The sequence below is a fragment of the Typopeltis vanoorti genome, chromosome 17, assembly GCF_054136105.1.
Source record: "Typopeltis vanoorti isolate ZY-2024b chromosome 17, IOZ_Tvanoo_1.0, whole genome shotgun sequence".
Classification (NCBI taxonomy): domain Eukaryota; kingdom Metazoa; phylum Arthropoda; class Arachnida; order Uropygi; family Thelyphonidae; genus Typopeltis; species Typopeltis vanoorti.
The window spans coordinates 2,736,728-2,755,515 of record NC_143565.1 but is presented as its reverse complement, the minus strand read 5'-3'; the positions used below and the strand labels follow the sequence as shown (position 1 = coordinate 2,755,515).

General features: G+C 36.1%; 1 protein-coding gene across 1 annotated transcript in view; it reads right to left on the bottom strand.

Annotated features, from left to right (window-relative positions):
- Sirt7 (sirtuin 7) overlaps positions 1-18,788 on the bottom strand; it is a 190,480-nt gene that overhangs the window by 149,225 nt on the left and 22,467 nt on the right. The window contains exon 3 of the mRNA XM_090407584.1: positions 15,562-15,666. Within this exon, the coding sequence (XP_090263710.1) occupies positions 15,562-15,666 (105 nt within the window). The remainder of the gene's footprint in view (positions 1-15,561; positions 15,667-18,788) is intronic.

The window sequence follows — 18,788 nt, the reverse complement described above, 5'->3', positions numbered from 1 at the left end:
AAAAAAATTCTATTCTTTGGGCTCAATATTGAGAATGCAGTTGATGTTTTCCTGCCTATTTTCAAAATGTTTGTTTTTTTTAATGACAATTTTCATACCAAATCTGTCAAAAAACATTTAGCCAAGGACTCCTGAGACTTGCTGCTGCAAGTCTTGGGAGTTAATGGTTTGTTTCACATGTACATAATCAGTCTATCAGACTAAACATTTTGTTTTCACAACAAATTCCTACAAACAGATATTCGTTACTCAGTTTGTTTGTTTTTTTTATCAGACATATTTGAGGGGGAGGGAAACTTCTTAGCAACTTCCTTGGACTATGCAATGTTTCCTTATTTAGCATATATTATTTCATTCATTCATCTTCACTGTTTCACTGGAGTATAAATATTCTTACTTCAGGCAATTTTATTACAAGAAGCACAAATTATAAATTCTTTACCAGAGTTCTTTTATTATTTTATAAACAGCAGTGGAAGAAGAGCTTTTCATTAAAGCCACTTTGCAGTTTCAGATATGTCTAATTACATTACTTGTTCCAATAAAATAATAGTAACAGGCATCCCTGAGACAGATAAAACTTTCTAATTTGCATTTCTTTGAATTTTTAAATATAGTGTCTATTAACATCTCCTTTTATTTACTGTTCACTTGCTGACAGTTTCACTTTTCCAGTTTAAGGATTCACCTTGCTAAGATTTCTTTTTTTGGAATCCTCTATTAATACAGTATGGTGGGAAAAAAAAGAGTACAGAATGGCATATCTTATATACATGTGTACTGAAGAGGTTGTTGAAGTTCAGTACTGTTTTTATTTATTTTTTTGCACCATACCGTATATTCTGACTGTGAAGTTTTTTTAAACTTCCTAAAACAATTCTCTGATCTACTTTCTCAAACTTCCATTCTCTCACTTTCTGCTACCACCTAGGGACTGAACGCTCTCCCTGTTAGCTGTCAATCACTCATCAACCTTCTCAGTGAGTATGTGAACTTGTTCAACTAAGCAGCAAGCAAGAAGTTAGTAACTGCTGACATGCTGTTGTCGTTAGCAAAAAGAGAATGTCTTGATGATGAATGACAGATATCACAACGCTTAACAATTATGAATTGCATAAAGAACCATTGAAATTATTACAGCTATCAGATATCTAGTAAGTACAATTAATCTGAAATACTTTACATTTCATTTTAACATAAATATCAATATCAAGCACATTGCAAGTTCCAATTATACGTGGTTACAAAACTAACATTAATAAAATACTAACATAGAGAAACAATTGTAAAAAGATTCATAATTGTAAATTATAATTATTTTTATACCAGTTTGAATTGGGAAAAATATAAGAAAGTAATTAAATTATTTTAGTTATTATATCATCTATATTATTTATTTTACTGAAAATAACATTATGAGTAGCAGTCACCATATAGTTTAAAACATCAGAATTTTCAGGATTAAATAACCAAAAATAATCTTTAAAAAAAATGGTAATTTCTACATCATTCAAAAAGTCAAAAGTCTGTTATAAATAATTTTGAAATAGCAACCATTAATCTTCATATTTACTATGCCAAATGCATTTGTTATCGTTAATAATTTCTTTTCATGACCCAGCTCTACAAAATTCTCATCTTTCCCTTTCATCTGCAAGATTCGGTGACCTGTCGAAAGTTTATTTTTCACTTGGTTAGACTATAATAAATTTAGTTTAATCCTTTATCCAAGTGTGAGCAAACAAAGTTTGCACCTGAAAGTATCTTCAGGACTGGGGTGGTACAATACCAGGCAACTCGTTGCAAAGGTGGAGCAAGCTAACATCACTCCTATCTCAGTATCTCCCATAATGAAGAGACCTTTATTGAGGTCTCTTCAGTGGGAGCCAGGCCCAAGTGGAGATACCAGGCAGAAGCATTAGCAAGGTCATCTCTACCTACTGGAGTTGCCAAATGGTGTGCCACCTTTTTATTAAATTACTCTGGATTTAGGGAAAGATGTTGAAAGTTTATTTTTTACTTGGTTAGACTATAATAAATTTAGTTTTATCCTTTATCCAAGTGTGAGCAAACAAAGTTTGTGCCTGAAAGTATCTTCAGGACTGGGGTAAGGTGGTACAACACCGGGCAACTCATTGCAAAGGTGGAGCAAGCTAACATCACTCCTATCTCAGTATCTCCTGGGTAGTGGCCCTTCCTTTAATGCATAACATTATACATATCCGCAAGGAGATGTGTTTTGCATTATGGGAGATACTGAGATAGGAGTGATGTTAGCTTGCTCCACCTTTGCAACGAGTTGCCGGTATTGTACCACCTTACCCCAGTCCTGAAGATACTTTCAGGTGCAAACTTTGTTTGCTCACACTTGGATAAAGGATTAAACTAAATTTATTATAGTCTAACCAAGTAAAAAATAAACTTTCAACATCTTTCCCTAAATTCCTGATGAAAACAGCAGCAGCCTTGTTTAACTGGGTGACATCCCAGCTAGCATGACATTTCATCATGTTGTGCCATCATTTTTTTTTGGGTTAAGCCAGTACAGTATACAATTTGGCTGGCTAAATCCCAAATCATTGGTCCATCCTTGTTTGTTTGTTATCCAGGTGGATATTTATTAATAATATGCATGTGAGAAGGTGAGGGTGGGACACGAGGTCAGAAGCTATGCTCTGGTCACTTCTCTGCTTTCCTTAAAAAAGCTGTATTGGGGGGGGGGGGTCTCCTCGGTTCTCTAGTTCAGATCCTTAAGTGACCCCTCCCTTTTCCAATATCTGCTTCTAATGTTGATGATACTCATCTTCATTTCTGTTGAGTTGATGCTTTCACAGTTCACCCTGGTTCTGTGACAATCACCTTGGTTAAACAGAAATGGGGGAAGCATTGTTTAGCCAATCATTTCTCCCACCCAGTTTGACATTTCATCATGTCATACCATCATATTTGTGTTTGGTTTAATTCTGTAACATACAGTTTGGTCTATTCCTAAATTGCCAGACCATTGTTCATTCAGTATCCAAGTGAATACCTCATAATGGGATACACTTTTGGAAGGTAAAGACTGAACAGAACATTGAGTTATAACTCCTGATTTGTTTCAACATTTCTTGCTGGTTGTGTGGTGAAGGTCTTCTCATTTATTTAGCTTTGAACTTTAAGAATTCCTCTCTTCCTCATTTTTTTAACCACTCTATGGCCTTGAGATATTTGCTCATCAATTATATGCATGTGAAGTCCATTGAAATTAAAATATTCATTGGATATTGAAATAATATGGACATAAAGCATAGATTGATATATTTCATCTATATTGCCATTTAATACAAGGTGTTTATAAAGTGCTTGTGCAATTTGAATTTTTAATAACGTCACTCTTTTGTATAAAATATAAACAGTCTGCAGAATATAGCAGAGGAGATTTCAAGATTTAAATGCAATTGTTAGATCCATTTATTTTAATATTTTTAATTATTATTTTCTAGGAAATATATTATAGTATACTGAATGGCCTCAGTTGAAGAAAAGGCCACTTTGGCCACATTTCTCTCCATTAAATATTTTCCTGTGGGGACATGTTAAAACTGAAGCTTACTCAATGAGCTCTCTAAACAATCTTCATGCTACGATAACAAATATGATCTTTGGTATAACTGAAAACACAACTGCAGAATATGTTCAGAGCACTTAAAAGTTATGTTTTGCTCTCTATCCAAAATGGTGTTGGATATGTTAAAAGTTAACATTCCTAAATTTATAAGGAGAAATACATTGGGTTAATCTGGTCGTAATAATATAAAAAATGAAACTGACTAGTTTATGTGGATTTTGCAAAAGCATTTGAGAGAATACCACATGAAACTCTGTTACACAAACTGCATCAAATGGAGATGGATATGAAACTGGTCATATGGATAAAAGGGTGGCTGATGAACAGATACTAAAAGGTAGTATATGGAAGAGCAGAATCCAGGAGAAGGCAGGTGATTACTGGTGTGCTGCAGGGCTCTATGTTTGGACCACTGCTGTTTAATTTGTACATGAATGATATAGAAATAATTTGAAGGGAGATATTTAATTGTTTGTTGTTGATGCAAAGTTGGGTAGGGTAATAGTTAATCAAGATGATGTAGAGAGCTTGCACGATAATTTGATAGGCTGACAGTAAGGGCAAAACATAATGGATATTGATTTAATGTGGAAAAGTGTAAAGTTACATTTTGAGTTACTAAGATTACAAGCTGTGTACCACATTGAAGGAACCATACACAAGGAAATTGAAGCTAGTGATTTGCAGGTAATAGTAGTAGATAGTGAGTTGAAGTTTAGAGGACATCGTGTAATTTATTTAATGAAATTAAATAAATTACACAATAATGAAATTTAATGAAACAATCATCATCATCATCGAATTCCTGACATGTACCCTCAAGGGATGTACAGGATATGATAGTACTACGTGAAAAATTTACATCATTACTAACTTCATTATCTACAATTTTCCTCCAAATCAGTCTGTTACTTGTCAAGAACTCCAACATTATCAGATCTTATATTTCTATCATCTAAGGCACTTTGTACTGTATCAATCCACCTATATCTTGGTCTTTCTCTGGGTCGTTTTCCAGCCAACCTAGGAGAGAACACTTGTTTTGCTAATCTTTCCTCGCCTATTCTGTTTAAGTGATCATACCACCTGAGATTAGCTCTGCGAATGCAGTCCTGCATGCTGACAATGTCAAGTTCTTTCCTAATATCCTCGTTTTTAATATGATATTGCCATTGATGCCATCTGTTCACGCCTATAATCTTTCTCAGGACTCTCATATCTGCAGTCTCTAGTTTTTGGTCAACTGTTTTACTTCTGACCCAGCTCTCAGATCCATAAGTTAAAACTGGTTTGAACACTGTCTTGTATACAGCTAATTTAGAGTTCTGACTATTTTCTTTCTTATTCCATATGAATTTATTCAATTGACTTCCTACCATACCAGTTTTGTTGAATCTGTTGTCTATTTCCATATTTAATTTACCATCTTCACTAAAAATCGTGCTTAAGTAGCTGAAATGTTTTACTTGTTCCACAGGTTCCCCATTCACATTAGAGTCGATATTTTTAACAATTCTACTTATTTTCGTTGTCTTTGTCTTTTTAATGCTCACCTTCATGCCATATGTATTACAATAGTTATTCAATTTAGTTAGGGAATCTTGCAAACTTGTAGCAGATTTATTTAGAAGTATAACATCATCTGCATAAAGCAAAGAGCTGACATTAACATCTCCAATTCTGATATCATGTTTAATACCACTTTCCTTCATAATGTGATCCATATAGATAATGAATAACAGAGGGGATAATGTACATCCTTGTCTCACACCAGATTTAACATTAAACCATCTTCCTGTACTTCCTTCAATTCTAACTGCTGACTTACAAGTCAAATAAAGACTAAGTATTGCTTGATATAATGCCCCATTGACACCATATAACTGTAGTGTATTGAACAGCTTCTCTCTTAGCACCTTGTCATATGCCTTTTCCAGATTGACAAAACTTAAATACAGAACTTTGTTATATTCCCATGCTTTCTCAACTAATTGTCGTAAAGTGAAGATCTGATCCTGACAGCCTCTATTTGGTCTAAATCCAGCTTGTTCTTCACCAAGCTTTTCTTCCACAATTCTTCTCAACCATTTCTCAAGTATAGTTGCATAGATCTTGCCAGGAACACTCAGTAGGGAAATACCTCTGTAATTCTCACATTCAGTTTTATTTCCCTTTTTTATATATGGGTACTATGAGAGCTCTACTCCAATCATCGGGAATTCGTCTCTCTGTCCAGGCCTTCTGAACTATGCAGTAGCCACTGTAAGACTCTTATACCACCATATTTCAGCATTTCTGATCGAATATCATCTACTCCTGCTGCTTTTCCACATTTCAAGCCTTTGATGGCTTTTTCTACTTCAAGTATGAATATGTATTCCAGACTGCAAGCCTGGTCAGCGTTTTTATCACATTGCTGTCATCACTGCTTGTTTCATTTAGCAATTTTTCAAAGTAATTACTCCATACTTCAAGGATATCTTTTTCTCCCATTTGCATGATACCTTTATCATCTCTAACTCCTTTTACAGCACTCTTTTCTCTATTTCTAAGCTTCTTCAACAACCTCCAGAATATCTTACCACCTTCTTGATATTTATTTTCTATGTTCTTGCCAAATTCCTCCCATGACTTTTGTTTAGCTAGTTTTACACAGTGTTTCGCTTTCTTACATTTGTCTCTGTATTCTCTAAGAGCAAAAGCTGACTTATTTGCCAGGAACTTTTGATGTGCTTTCTTCTTTTCCTTCACGGCATCTTTAACTTCCTGTGTCCACCATGGATTTCTGATTTTTCTACCCTTGCAGACAACTTCACCACATGCCTCTCTAGCTGAATCAATTAGGGTTTTCTTCAAGGCTTGCCACTGAATCTCCAAGGTTTGGTTCCTGTTCTCAAACTATTTCATTTTTTCTTCAATATCTTTGTGTATTATCGTCTACAATTCACATCTGAGAGCTGCTCAACTTTTATTCGCTTTAAAACTTTCTTACATGTTCTTCTTTTCAATTTTATCCTGCTCAAGACTAAATAGTGATCACTTCCAATTTCAAATCCTCTGTACACTCTGGTGTCCTGCACCAGGGAGAAAACATCACTAACAACAATAACATAGTCAATGAGACTTTTCTTATTCCTTGCCTCTTCTCTCCATGTGAATTTGTGCACATTTTTATGTTGGAACATGGTGTTAGTAATAACCAGTCCATGTCCTGAGCAGAAATCCAACAGGTATTTGCCATTATTATTAGCTTTGCTCTTTTCTCCAAATTTTCCCAAAATATTTTTGTATGTCTGACAATCATTTCCTACTCTGCTATTTAGATCCCCAACAAGGACCAACATCTTCTTGAATGGCAGTCAGTCTCAAGTAGAGTAATGTGGGCAAATATGAGAATGGGGAACTGGACAATGAGACTTATTTGTGCCTATGGTCCCACTGAAGGTTCTACTAAGGTAGAAGTGGAGGAATTTTTTGAGGCTTTAGAAAAAGCAACTGACACAATGAAAAAGGAAAAGTTGGTCCTTGTTGGGGATCTAAATAGTAGAGTAGGAAATGATTGTGAGACATACAAAAATATTTTGGGAAAATTTGGAGAAAAGAGCAAAGCTAATAATAATGGCAAATATCTGTTGGATTTCTGCTCAGGACATGGACTGGTTATTACTAACACCATGTTCCAACATAAAAATGTGCACAAATTCACATGGAGAGAAGAGGCTAGGAATAAGAAAAGTCTCATTGACTATGTTATTGTTGATAGTGATGTTTTCTCCCTGGTGCAGGACACCAGAGTGTACAGAGGATTTGAAATTGGAAGTGATCACTATTTAGTCTTGAGCAGGATAAAATTGAATTTCATATTGAAAAGAATAACATGTAAGAAAGTTTTAAAGCGAATAAAAGTTGAGCAGCTCTCAGATGTAAACTGTAGACTAAATACAGAAATATTATTGAAAAGAAAATGAAAGAGTTTGAGAACAGGAATCAAACCTTGGAGATTCAGTGGCAAACTCTGAAGGAAACATTGATTGATTCTTCCAGAGAGGCATGTGGTGAAGTTGTGTGCAAAGATAAAAAAATCAGAACTCCCTGGTGGACACAGGAAGTTAAAGAGGCAGTGAAGGAAAAGAAGAAAGCATATCAAAAGTTCCTGGCAAATAAGTCAGCTTTTACTCTTACAGAATACAGAGACAAATGTAAGAAAGCTAAACAGTGTGTAAAACTAGCTAAACAAAAGTCATGGGAGGACTTTGGCAAGAATATAGAAAATAAATATCAAGAACGTGGCAAAATATTCTGGAGGTTGTTGAAGAAGCTTAGGAATGGAGGAAAGAGTGCTGTAAAAGGAATTAGAGATGATAAAGGTGAAATGAAAACAGGAGAAAAAGATATCCTTGAAGTATGGAGTAATTACTTTGAAAAACTGCTAAATGAAACAAGCAGTGATGACAGCACAGTGATAAAAAACACTGACCAGGCATGCAGTCAGGAATACATATCCATACTTGAAGTAGAAAAAGCCATCAAAGGCTTGAAATGTGGAAAGGCAGCAGGAGTAGATGATATTCGACCAGAAATGCTGAAGTATGGTGGTATAAGAGTCTTACAGTGGCTGCACTGCATAGTTCAGAAAGCCTGGACAGAGGGACGAATTCCCGATGATTGGAGTAGAGCTCTCATAGTACCCATATATAAAAAGGGAAATAAAACTGAATGTGAGAATTACAGAGGTATTTCCCTACTGAGTGTTCCTGGCAAGATCTATGCAAGTATACTTGAGAAACGGTTGAGAAGAATTGTGGAAGAAAAGCTTGGTGAAGAACAAGCTGGATTCAGGCCAATAGAGGCTGTCAGGATCAGATCTTCACTTTACGACAAATAGTCGAGAAAGCATGGGAATATAACAAAGATCTGTATTTAAGTTTTGTCGATTTGGAAAAGGCATATGACAAGGTGCCAAGAGAGAAGCTATTCAATACGCTGCAGTTATATGGTGTCAATGGGGCATTATATCAAGCAATACTTAGTCTTTATTTGAGTTGTGAATCAGCAGTTAGAATTGAAGGAAGTACAGGAAGATGGTTTAATGTTAAATTTGGTGTGAGACAAGGATGTACATTATCCCCTCTGTTATTCATTATCTATATGGATCACATTATGAAGGAATGTGGTATTAAACCTGATATCAAAATTGGAGATGTTAATGTCAGCTCTTTGCTTTATGCGGATGATGTTATACTTCTAAATAAATCCGCTACAAGTCTGCAAGATTCTCTGACTAAATTGAATAGCTGTTGTAATAGATATGGTATGAAGGTCAGCAATAAAAAGACAAAGACAATGAAAATAGGCAGAATCATTGAAAATGTCAACTGTGTTGTGAATGGAGAACCTGTGGAACAAGTAAAACATTTCAGCTACTTAGGCACAATTTTTACTGAAGATGGTAAACTAAATATAGAAATAGACAACAGAATCAGCAAAGCTGGTATCGTGGGAAGTCAATTGAATAAATTCATATGGAATAAGAAAGAAATTAGTAGGAACACTAAATTAGCTGTATACAAGACTGTGTTCAAACCAATTTTAACTTATGGATCTGAGAGCTGGGTCAGAAGTAAAACGCTTGACCAAAGACTAGAGACCGCAGATATGAGAGTCCTGAGAAAGATTAGAGGCGTGAACAGATGGCATCAATGGCAATATCATATTAAAAATGAGGATATTAGGAAAGAACTTGACATTGTCAGCATCCAGGAATGCGTTAGCAGAGCTAATCTCAGATGGTATGGTCACTTAAATAGAATGGGAGAGGAAAGATTAGCAAAACAAGTGTTCTCTGCCAGGTTGGCAGGAAAACGACCCAGAGGAAGACCAAGATATAGGTGGATCGATACGGTATAAAGTGCCTTAGACGATAGAAATATAAGATCTGATAATGTTGGAGTCTTGACAAGTAACAGACTGATTTGGAGGAAAATTGTAGATAGGAAGTTAGTAATGATGTAATTTTTTCATGTAGTACTGTCATATCCTGTACACCCCTTGAGGGTACATGGCAGGAATTTGATGATGATGATGATGATGAACAAGGACCAACTTTTCCTTTTTCATTGTGTCAGTTGCTTTTTTTAAAGCATTAAAAAGTTCCTCCACTTCTACCATAGTAGAACCTTCTGTGGGACCATAGGCACAAATAAGTCTCATTGTCCAATTCACCATTCTGATATTAGCCCACATCACTCTACTTGAGACAAAATACGAGGCTAATTCAAGAAGATTAGCCTCGTATTTTGTGTTGAATAATATGGCTACTCCTTCTTTTCCTTGATTGTCATTTCCTGAATATAACATTTTGTATTTATTGTTCAGAAAGATCTCACCAGATTTTGTCTTTTTAGTTTCAGTCACCACTATTATGTCGATCTGGTACTTATCTAATTCTTCAGGTAGCTCCATTTCTTTGCCATTCAGGCTTCTTATGTTGATAGTACTGATCTTTAACTCTGGCGATGTTGAGTTTGGGGTGTGCTTTCAAATTTGCTCAAGTAGCTGACTTTTCGCTGTTCGCCCTGGTTCCCTGGCAAAAACAATGGGGGCCTTGTTTAACCAGGTGACCTCGGACTAGCATGAAATTTTGTCATGTTGTACCATCATTTTTTTATTTTGGTTTAACCAATAAGAATACAATTTGGTCGGCTAAATCCCAAATTGCCAGCTCATCCTCTTTCATTCAGTATCCAGGTAGATACCGAACAGGGTGCACCACGAGAAAGTGAGGATTGGACATTAAGTCAGAAGCCCTGCTCGGTTCTCCGCATTCCTTTAAAGGCTATGTGTAGGTCTTCTCTCAGTTATACAGCTTTGACCCTTAAACACCCCTTAATGAAACAAAAGTATAGATATTTTGTACTGAAAATAACAGTACATCATCAGTGCGTAGAAACAAGCAAATCAAAGAAACGGGAATACAAGGTACATACAGCAGTCTGTGGTTTACCAATTAAAACTGTTGCTGCATGCTAGAAATTAATAATAATAATATTAAAAATACTATTAAACACTATTTTTGATGGTTACATAAAATAAGAATCTCCCAAACTTTTGGGAGAGAGAGAGAGAGACAATCGTTCCAATTCAGATTTGGCCAATGTAAAAGAGGGCTTCACAATTTAAATATGAACGACTTTCTTTGAAAAGGTGTTCATATTTAAACCTGTTTCTATGGAGAAGACAAGCTTCTGTGTTTACTGGATACTGTGTTCTGGATACTGTGTTTAGTGTTAATGCTATGTTGTGCCAGACCAGACGTTTGAGGTTTAATGTATTCGATATAATACTGATGTTCATTAATTTTTTTTCCACAGTACAGCCAAGTCTGCCCAAAGTATGTTAGATTACATTCACAAGGTATCTGGTAAATGCCAGCTAATGATAGAGGTGACAGTTTGTCTTTTGTAGATGGCAAACAGATGAGAAATTTTGTTGATAGGAAAATATGTGGGAATGAGATGATACTTTTTTTCAAAATTCGATTGATCAATTCAGAGATGCCAGAAATATAAGGGATTGGAACCCTGTGGTTTGTTGAAGAATACTGAGGTGTTGGAACATAGGAGTCAATTATCTGCTAGATGTGATTAGGGTTGTAACCATTAAATTCCATTAACGTTTTGATAGTGAGAAATTCTTGTTGTAAGCTTGAGGAAGAGGAGCACATATTATGTGCTCTATTAATTAAAGACTTGATAACACCAATTTTTTGAGAGATGTGATTAGCAGACTTTTGATGACTGTATCTGCCAGTAAAGGTTTTCGATAAACACTGGTTGATAAATTACTGGAGGCTGTGCGCATAAGAAGGATGTGCAAAAATGGTACACTACCAGCCTTACTTTTTCCATGGTGAATTGAATGTGTGGGTGAAGGCTATTGATCTGTTGTCAGAAAGTGGCAAGTTCATTTTCAGAATGAGGCCAAACAGCAAAGACATCATCAACATAACGAAACCAATGAGAGGGTTGGGGATGAATGGATGAGAAGAAGGTATCTTCCAGACAGTTCAAAAAATAGTTTGCCAAAGGTGGAGACAGAGGACTACCAATGTTCCTACAACAGATCAATAGCCTTCACTCACGCATTCAATTCACCATGGAAAAACCCCAAGGCTGGTAGTGTACTTACTATTCTTGGTCATCCTTCTTATGCACACAGCCTCCTGTAATTTACAACCAGTGTTTATCGAATGCCTACCTTTACTGGCAGATACATTCATCAAGTCTGCTCATCACATCTATCAAAAAATTGGTGTTATCAAGTCTTTAATTAATAGAGCACATAATGCGTGCTCCTCTTCTTCAAGCTTACAACAAAAACCTCACTTCAAAACGTTAATGGAATTTAATGGTTACAACTCTAATCAAATCTAGCAGATAATTGGCTCCTATGTTCCAACACCTCAGATTCTTCAACAGACCACAGGGTTCCAATCCCTTATATTTCTGGCATCTCTGAACTGATTGGTCGAATTTTGAAGATATCTCATCTCAGTCTATGAAAGTACTAGTGATGGTCGGCGGTAGATGGCATTGGTGTGGATGATGAAGGTAGTTGGTGGAGACAGAGAGTTGTAGAGCAGATGCCCTCCCTCAATTTGGGCTCCATGGAGGTATTACATAATAATTAATAGAATAAGTCAGAGAGAGAGAGAGAGAGAATGAATTTGTCCACTAAAGATAAAAGATCTCGAAGTACAGGTTTTATTTAGAAGGCCTTGGATCCAAGTAGTTTCTAGTTATTAATTTCATTAGATTTAATACGCATACAGTTTTTAGTTTCATTAATTTTTTTTTTTTTATTTGGTCTCGAGTCAATTAATTCCTGGATTCTAAAAATAATAAAGTTAAAAGTTAGTGCACTAATATGATTGAGCAGTTGTACATTCAATTAATCCTCAGTGTTTAGTCTCTTTAAAGAGATGAATCCCACACCTTCTCCCCCTCTCCTAAAACTACAACAAATCAATCACTATCCCTTATATCTTGCAAAAATCCTAAATACAATCTGGTGACCACCTTCAAAACCACATGAAAAAACTGCCATCCCTTGTGCACACCTCTCAAAGACCAACTACAATTCATAGATGTCTGCCAAATGCCCTGCAAATGTAATCTTCCCTACCTTCCCTACCAGAAAGACAGACAGACAGAACAGCCAACATCAAAATCTCAACCTGTTTCAAAGGATACATTTAGTAATACCACTATGGCCTCTCAGGAGTTGCAGACCATGCCTTGGATGTCCATCAAAAAATCCACTGAAGAAGGTCACTGTACATCACATAAGCATAGACAAGTATGAAAGACTATTCCTCAAATCTAGGTCCCACCCTAAAAAACAGTCTAACCTCAATAAATTTAGATGCATAAAACTGCCTCAAATCTGAAAAATACTCATTCTCAGATCATTAGTCCAAATGCCAAAAGTGCTCAATCAAATACACTATGTGGCATGATTCAAAACTTTAGGCTTTGCTTTGTTTCTTCACTTAAGTCTCTCTTATTCATGCAGTATCATCGTGTGAGTCTTTACTTCTAATGCTCCCCAAATATACCAATTTGACTTTAGTAAAATAAAGGAAATAGTAATGAAATTTCAGTTACTATATTATTCATATTATTAATTTCAGTTATAATATAAATATAGTAACTGAAATTTTTCAGTAATATAGTAATATATTACTTTCAGTTTTCAGTTTCAGTAATATATCTATATATTACTATATCAGTTACTATATGTTAGAGTAACTATAACTAAAATAGTAATAGATAACAAGATCTTAGAACAGGTGAATTCATTTAACTACCTAGGATGTATGATCACATATGAAACTGAAAAAGATATAAACATAAAAATTACAAAATATTTAAAAATGACAGGTGTAATTAACTCTATATTTAAACCAAACCTAGTTCAAAAACAAACCAGACTAAAAGTATACAATACATTAGCCCTACCAGTCTTAATGTATGGAAGTGAAATCTGGACAATAAAACAAAAAGACAAACAAAGATTAACAACAGCAGAAATGAAGTTTATGAGAAAAACAGCAAAGTATATACCCTATTTGATCACAAAAGAAACGAAGAAATTATGAAAGAATTAAACCAAGAACTAGTAATAGAAAAAATTAAAAAATATAAACATAAACGTTCAAAGAATGAAAACAGAATGATTACCAAAACAAGCCTTAAAGTACAAGCCATTAGGAAAAAGAAAACCAGGATGTCCTCTTAAACGATTCAACTAAAACTTCTAAGACTGGAACAGGCCATGCTAGGCCTAAATTCTTGATACACATGATGATGATGATGATTAATTTCAGTTATTATATTATTGTCTGCGTGGTTAGCCTAGTGGCTGTGCGCTTCACAACCATATGCCTGGGGAAGGAGTGTCCTAGGTTCAATTCTAGTCGGTAACGTGAGGAGCTGAAGGATCTTCCTCAGCCATAGCCAAGTTAGTCTGTCTTGGGCATGGACAGCAGGGTTCCCCACCCGACCCCCAAGTTTATCTGGGGTTTTTCATCCTGCAAGCAGGCAAACCTGCCCCATGAACACAAATGGATGCAGGTATGAATATCACCCTTAGGGAATGCAGCAGAGGAGTGGTGAACCAGCTGCATTAATACGCCAGTAACCCCTCATTAGGAGGGGGACTCAACCCTTCCAAGACCGATGAGAAGGATAGGATAGGATATATGTATATGGAGAAGACACAGGGCTTCCCATTGCAAGGTTGAATAGCTGAAACAGTAAAAGAAACTGCGATTCTAGTAGATTTGGAAGGGAGAGTTTAAGTAAATATACTGGTTATTCTTGATGATGGAAAAACTAGGACATTGTTATGTGCTCAGAGTATCCATAATAATTAAGGTAAGCAAATCAGAGATACATCAATCAAAAGATATTCCTCAACAGATTAATATTCCTGATATGTTGTAACAACACCATATCATGCTTGAGTTTCTGAAAACTAAAAACAGTTCCACAAAAAAGTTTTTTAGACATACTCTTTATTCTTGAAACATATAGTGATGAAAAATAATTAAACAGTCTGTCATATCATAAAGTGATAAGTGCAAAGCACTGAGGGTCCAAATAATACTACAATGCAAGTCAGTCAGTCAACTAAAACATTGACTAAAAGAAAAGCACAACCTACCGATACAACTAACATCAATAATAGCTTATAGATGCCTACTGATACAACTAAGCATCTATAATATATTACCTGAATGCAACACACCATACTTTGCCCAGGAAAGTATAAATTGTGATAAACACATTACCTTACATCCATATAAAACAAACGAGCATCTAGATTATCCTGACATGCTATGGAAGAAAGCAGAATGTGTTCATAGATTCTATAGAATCTAGACATACAGAGGAGTGCTCAAGGGTGGAGGAAATATTGCACAATACTTTCAGCTATAACATCATTGTGAGATAACTCAGACCAATTTCCATCAGATCTGGAAATAGGTCTGAATATCTCACAGTGCCTTTCACTAACACTATTCATTAGCTATTACCCATACTAAATAACAGATCCAGTATGGAATGCCTCCATAGCATAATTGAAAGAATGGGACATAAGCACTCATTCAACTGGTAACGTTTATTTTTCATTTTTCAAATGAAGGAAAGTTGCCAGTCTCATATGGAGGAAGCAAGCTTCTCCCTCCCAGCTTCACATATTGCAAAAACAGGCAATGAGGCAAGAGAACATATGCAATTAACATAAAAATAATATATATGATGGTGTAGCGCAGATGATAGATTATGAAGTGTAGATTCATATCAGAGAGATATATTACATACTGTATTCTAATTTAAGCAAATGAAAAGAGAGAGAGAGAGAGAATAGCAACCATTTAAACTTACTGTACTTATGCCAGCACCTGTATAAACTACAACATTTGTGGCATGCCGTATTGCATCAGCTAATTTCTCACATTTCTTGTTTAATACTTCTGGCAAATCCATAATCTATATTGAAAAAAAAAAAGGTAAATGTTGCATATATTATATTTTATATTTTAATATCTATTATTATTAACAGACTTTTAATATATATTATTATTATTATTAATAGATTTCTATTATGTCAAGAGATATGATGAGGTTTGTTTTAATTATGCAAGTCTCTCTCATATTACATCTGAAATTCATTCACAATCTATATACTTACCTCCTCTCTGGCAAGGAATTACATCCACTCTCCAAGCAAAAATCTTACTTCTTCCTCGTCATAATTTCCACAGATGATTCATCCCTCCCTTCATTCACTCTTCATATGATCTTGCCTGTATCCATCCAGTAACTTACACTAGATGGTTCTCGTATTATCAAATATTATTATTATTACTACTACTTCAGGCGACTCCAGGGAGTCCTTAGACTCATCGAGGGAGGCCCTACACATCATGTCCACACAACTATACGACATTCTCACAGTATCTATCATACCTTGCCTTGAACTCGCTCACCGTCATAGCACTCACAACAGACTCTGGCAGCTTATTCCACTCATTTACCACTCTAAAAGTAAAGAACCCAGCTCTAACATCCCTGCTAACCACACTCTTGCCCAGCTTCCATAGGTGTCCCCTAGTTCTCCCACCACCAGTCCTGATCTCAAAAATATCCTCTGAATTAATCCTATAGAATCCTTATTCCTTTAGCAATTTGAATGTCTCAATCATATCTCCCTTTTTCCGCCTATCAACTAGTTTCTGCAACCCACAAATCTTCAACCTGTTCTCATATGGTTCATTCCATAGACCTGCTATCATCTTAGTCACTTGCCTCTAGATCCTCTCCACCTCCTCCCCATCAAGAAGGAACCGAGATGACCAAATCTGGCACAGTAGTCGAGATGAGGTCTTATCAAGGCTCGGTACAGAAGTACAATAACTTGCTTGTCTCTGCTCGGCAAGGTATTTCAGCATCCAAGTGAGTTGATGAGTTGATTTAGCTACTTTTGCAATGTGCCCCCCTAAACTTCATCTCCCTATCCACCAACACTCCCAAGTCCCTGGCCTCAATCTCTTGGAGTACAGTTCCACCAATGTGGTATACTGCTGCTAATCTTTTCACCCCAAAATGCATAACCTTACATTTTGTCACATTAAATTGACATCCATTCTCCTTAGCCCAGAACTCCAATCTATCTAAGTCATCCTGCAAGACTTTGACATCTTCTGCATTCACTATCGCCCTACCCAACTTTGCATCATCAGCGAACAAATGTACTGTTCCACTTAGATCCTTCCCTATATCGTTAATGAACAGATTAAACAGCAGTGGTCCAAGAACAGAACCCTGCGGCACACCACTAGTCACAGGCCATCTTTTGGACTCTATTCCTGAATAAACTACTCTTTGATATCTCTCCATCGACCATCCACCTATCCATCTTATTACTTCAGGCGACTCCAGGGAGTCCTTAGACTCATCAAGGGAGGCCCTAAACATCATGTCCACACAACTATACGACATTCTCACAGTATCTATCATACTTTGCCTTGAACTCGCTCACCGTCATAGCACCCACAACAGACTCTGGCAGCTTATTCTACTCATTTACCACTCTAAAGAACCCAGCAATATTAAATTACTAAAAGAGGAGGTTTTATATCATAGTTGCAAAACAATAATTTTATCAATTATCACCCATTTACATTCATATTATCATCATTATACAGGTATATCCACAAACCCCAATGAATGATCACGAGATGCTCATACTAACCATTATTGAGAAAATGAATATTGTATTTTTCCTTAATGCTGATCACCAACAAAGCACTCACAACCACTCCTAGCAACATATTTCACCCAATGATCGCTCTCTCTCTCTCTCTCAGCAAAAAATTAGTCCTCACCCTTGCTAATCACACATAACTTTGGGTGATTCCTTGTTTTCTCCTGTCCAATCATGAATTGAAAATTTTCTCTAGCATCTACTCTATAAAATTCCTTTAGTAGCTTATATGTTTCTATCGCATTCTCTCTCACTTTTTTGCCTATTAGCTAAACTGTAATTCAAAAACCTTCAGTCTGTTATCAGAGGGAGCATTCCACAAACCTCTCACCATTTTGGTCACTCACCTCTAAATCCTATCCACCACTTACTTCCACACCCCCTAAGAAACCCAGGCAACCAAATCTGTGGACGATATTATTATCATCATGATTTTATGGCATCTTCATGGAGTCTGGAGACCCATTGCAGGAGACACAAATCCTATCATACCTTTCCTTGAATTCATTCACAGTCAAGGAACTCGCAACCAATTCTGGCAATCCATTGCACTCAGTCACCACTCTCTGTGCAAATATTCTGGTCTGTACACTCCTACTAACCATACACACTTCCAGAACTTCCACAGATAGCCCCTAGTTCTCTGGCTATTTGTCATATATTGAAAAATTTCACTGCATCAATTTTATAAAACCTCTTTAACAATTTCAAGTTTTTTTTTTCATGTCCCCTCTTTTCTGCCTATCAACTAAGCTTTGTAACCCACAAACCTTCAACCTATCCTCATAGGGAGTATTCCACAGAAAACACCTGTCACCATCTTGGTCACCACCTGGTCCCCCAAGAAACCCAGGTGACCAAATTTGTGCATAGTAGTCAAGATGTGGCCAAATCAGAGCCTTATAAAGAGGGATAATAACTTTCTTATCTTTACTTGTTAGCATGTTTTTCAACATTCCAGTAATTCTCTGAGCTAGTTTACCAACTTTTGCAATATGCCCTCTGAACTTCAACTCTTTGTCCACCATTATCCCCCAAGTCCCTAGCCTCATCAATTTCCTGCAATCCGGTACCATCCATATGACATACCATATGCAACTTTTTCAACCAAAAGTGCATAACCTTATATTTTGCAACATTAAATTGATAATCATTATCCTTCCAATTTATTTAAATCATCCTGCAGGATATATACATCACCTTTATCAACTACTGCTCTATGTAGTTATATCAAAGCCTATCCTGTCCTGCATGTCCTGTCAGGTGTCTTCTCCCTCCAGGAGATTGACTACCATATGTCTCCACCATGTCCTATTCTGCATCTCTCTGCTGCATTCCTCATATG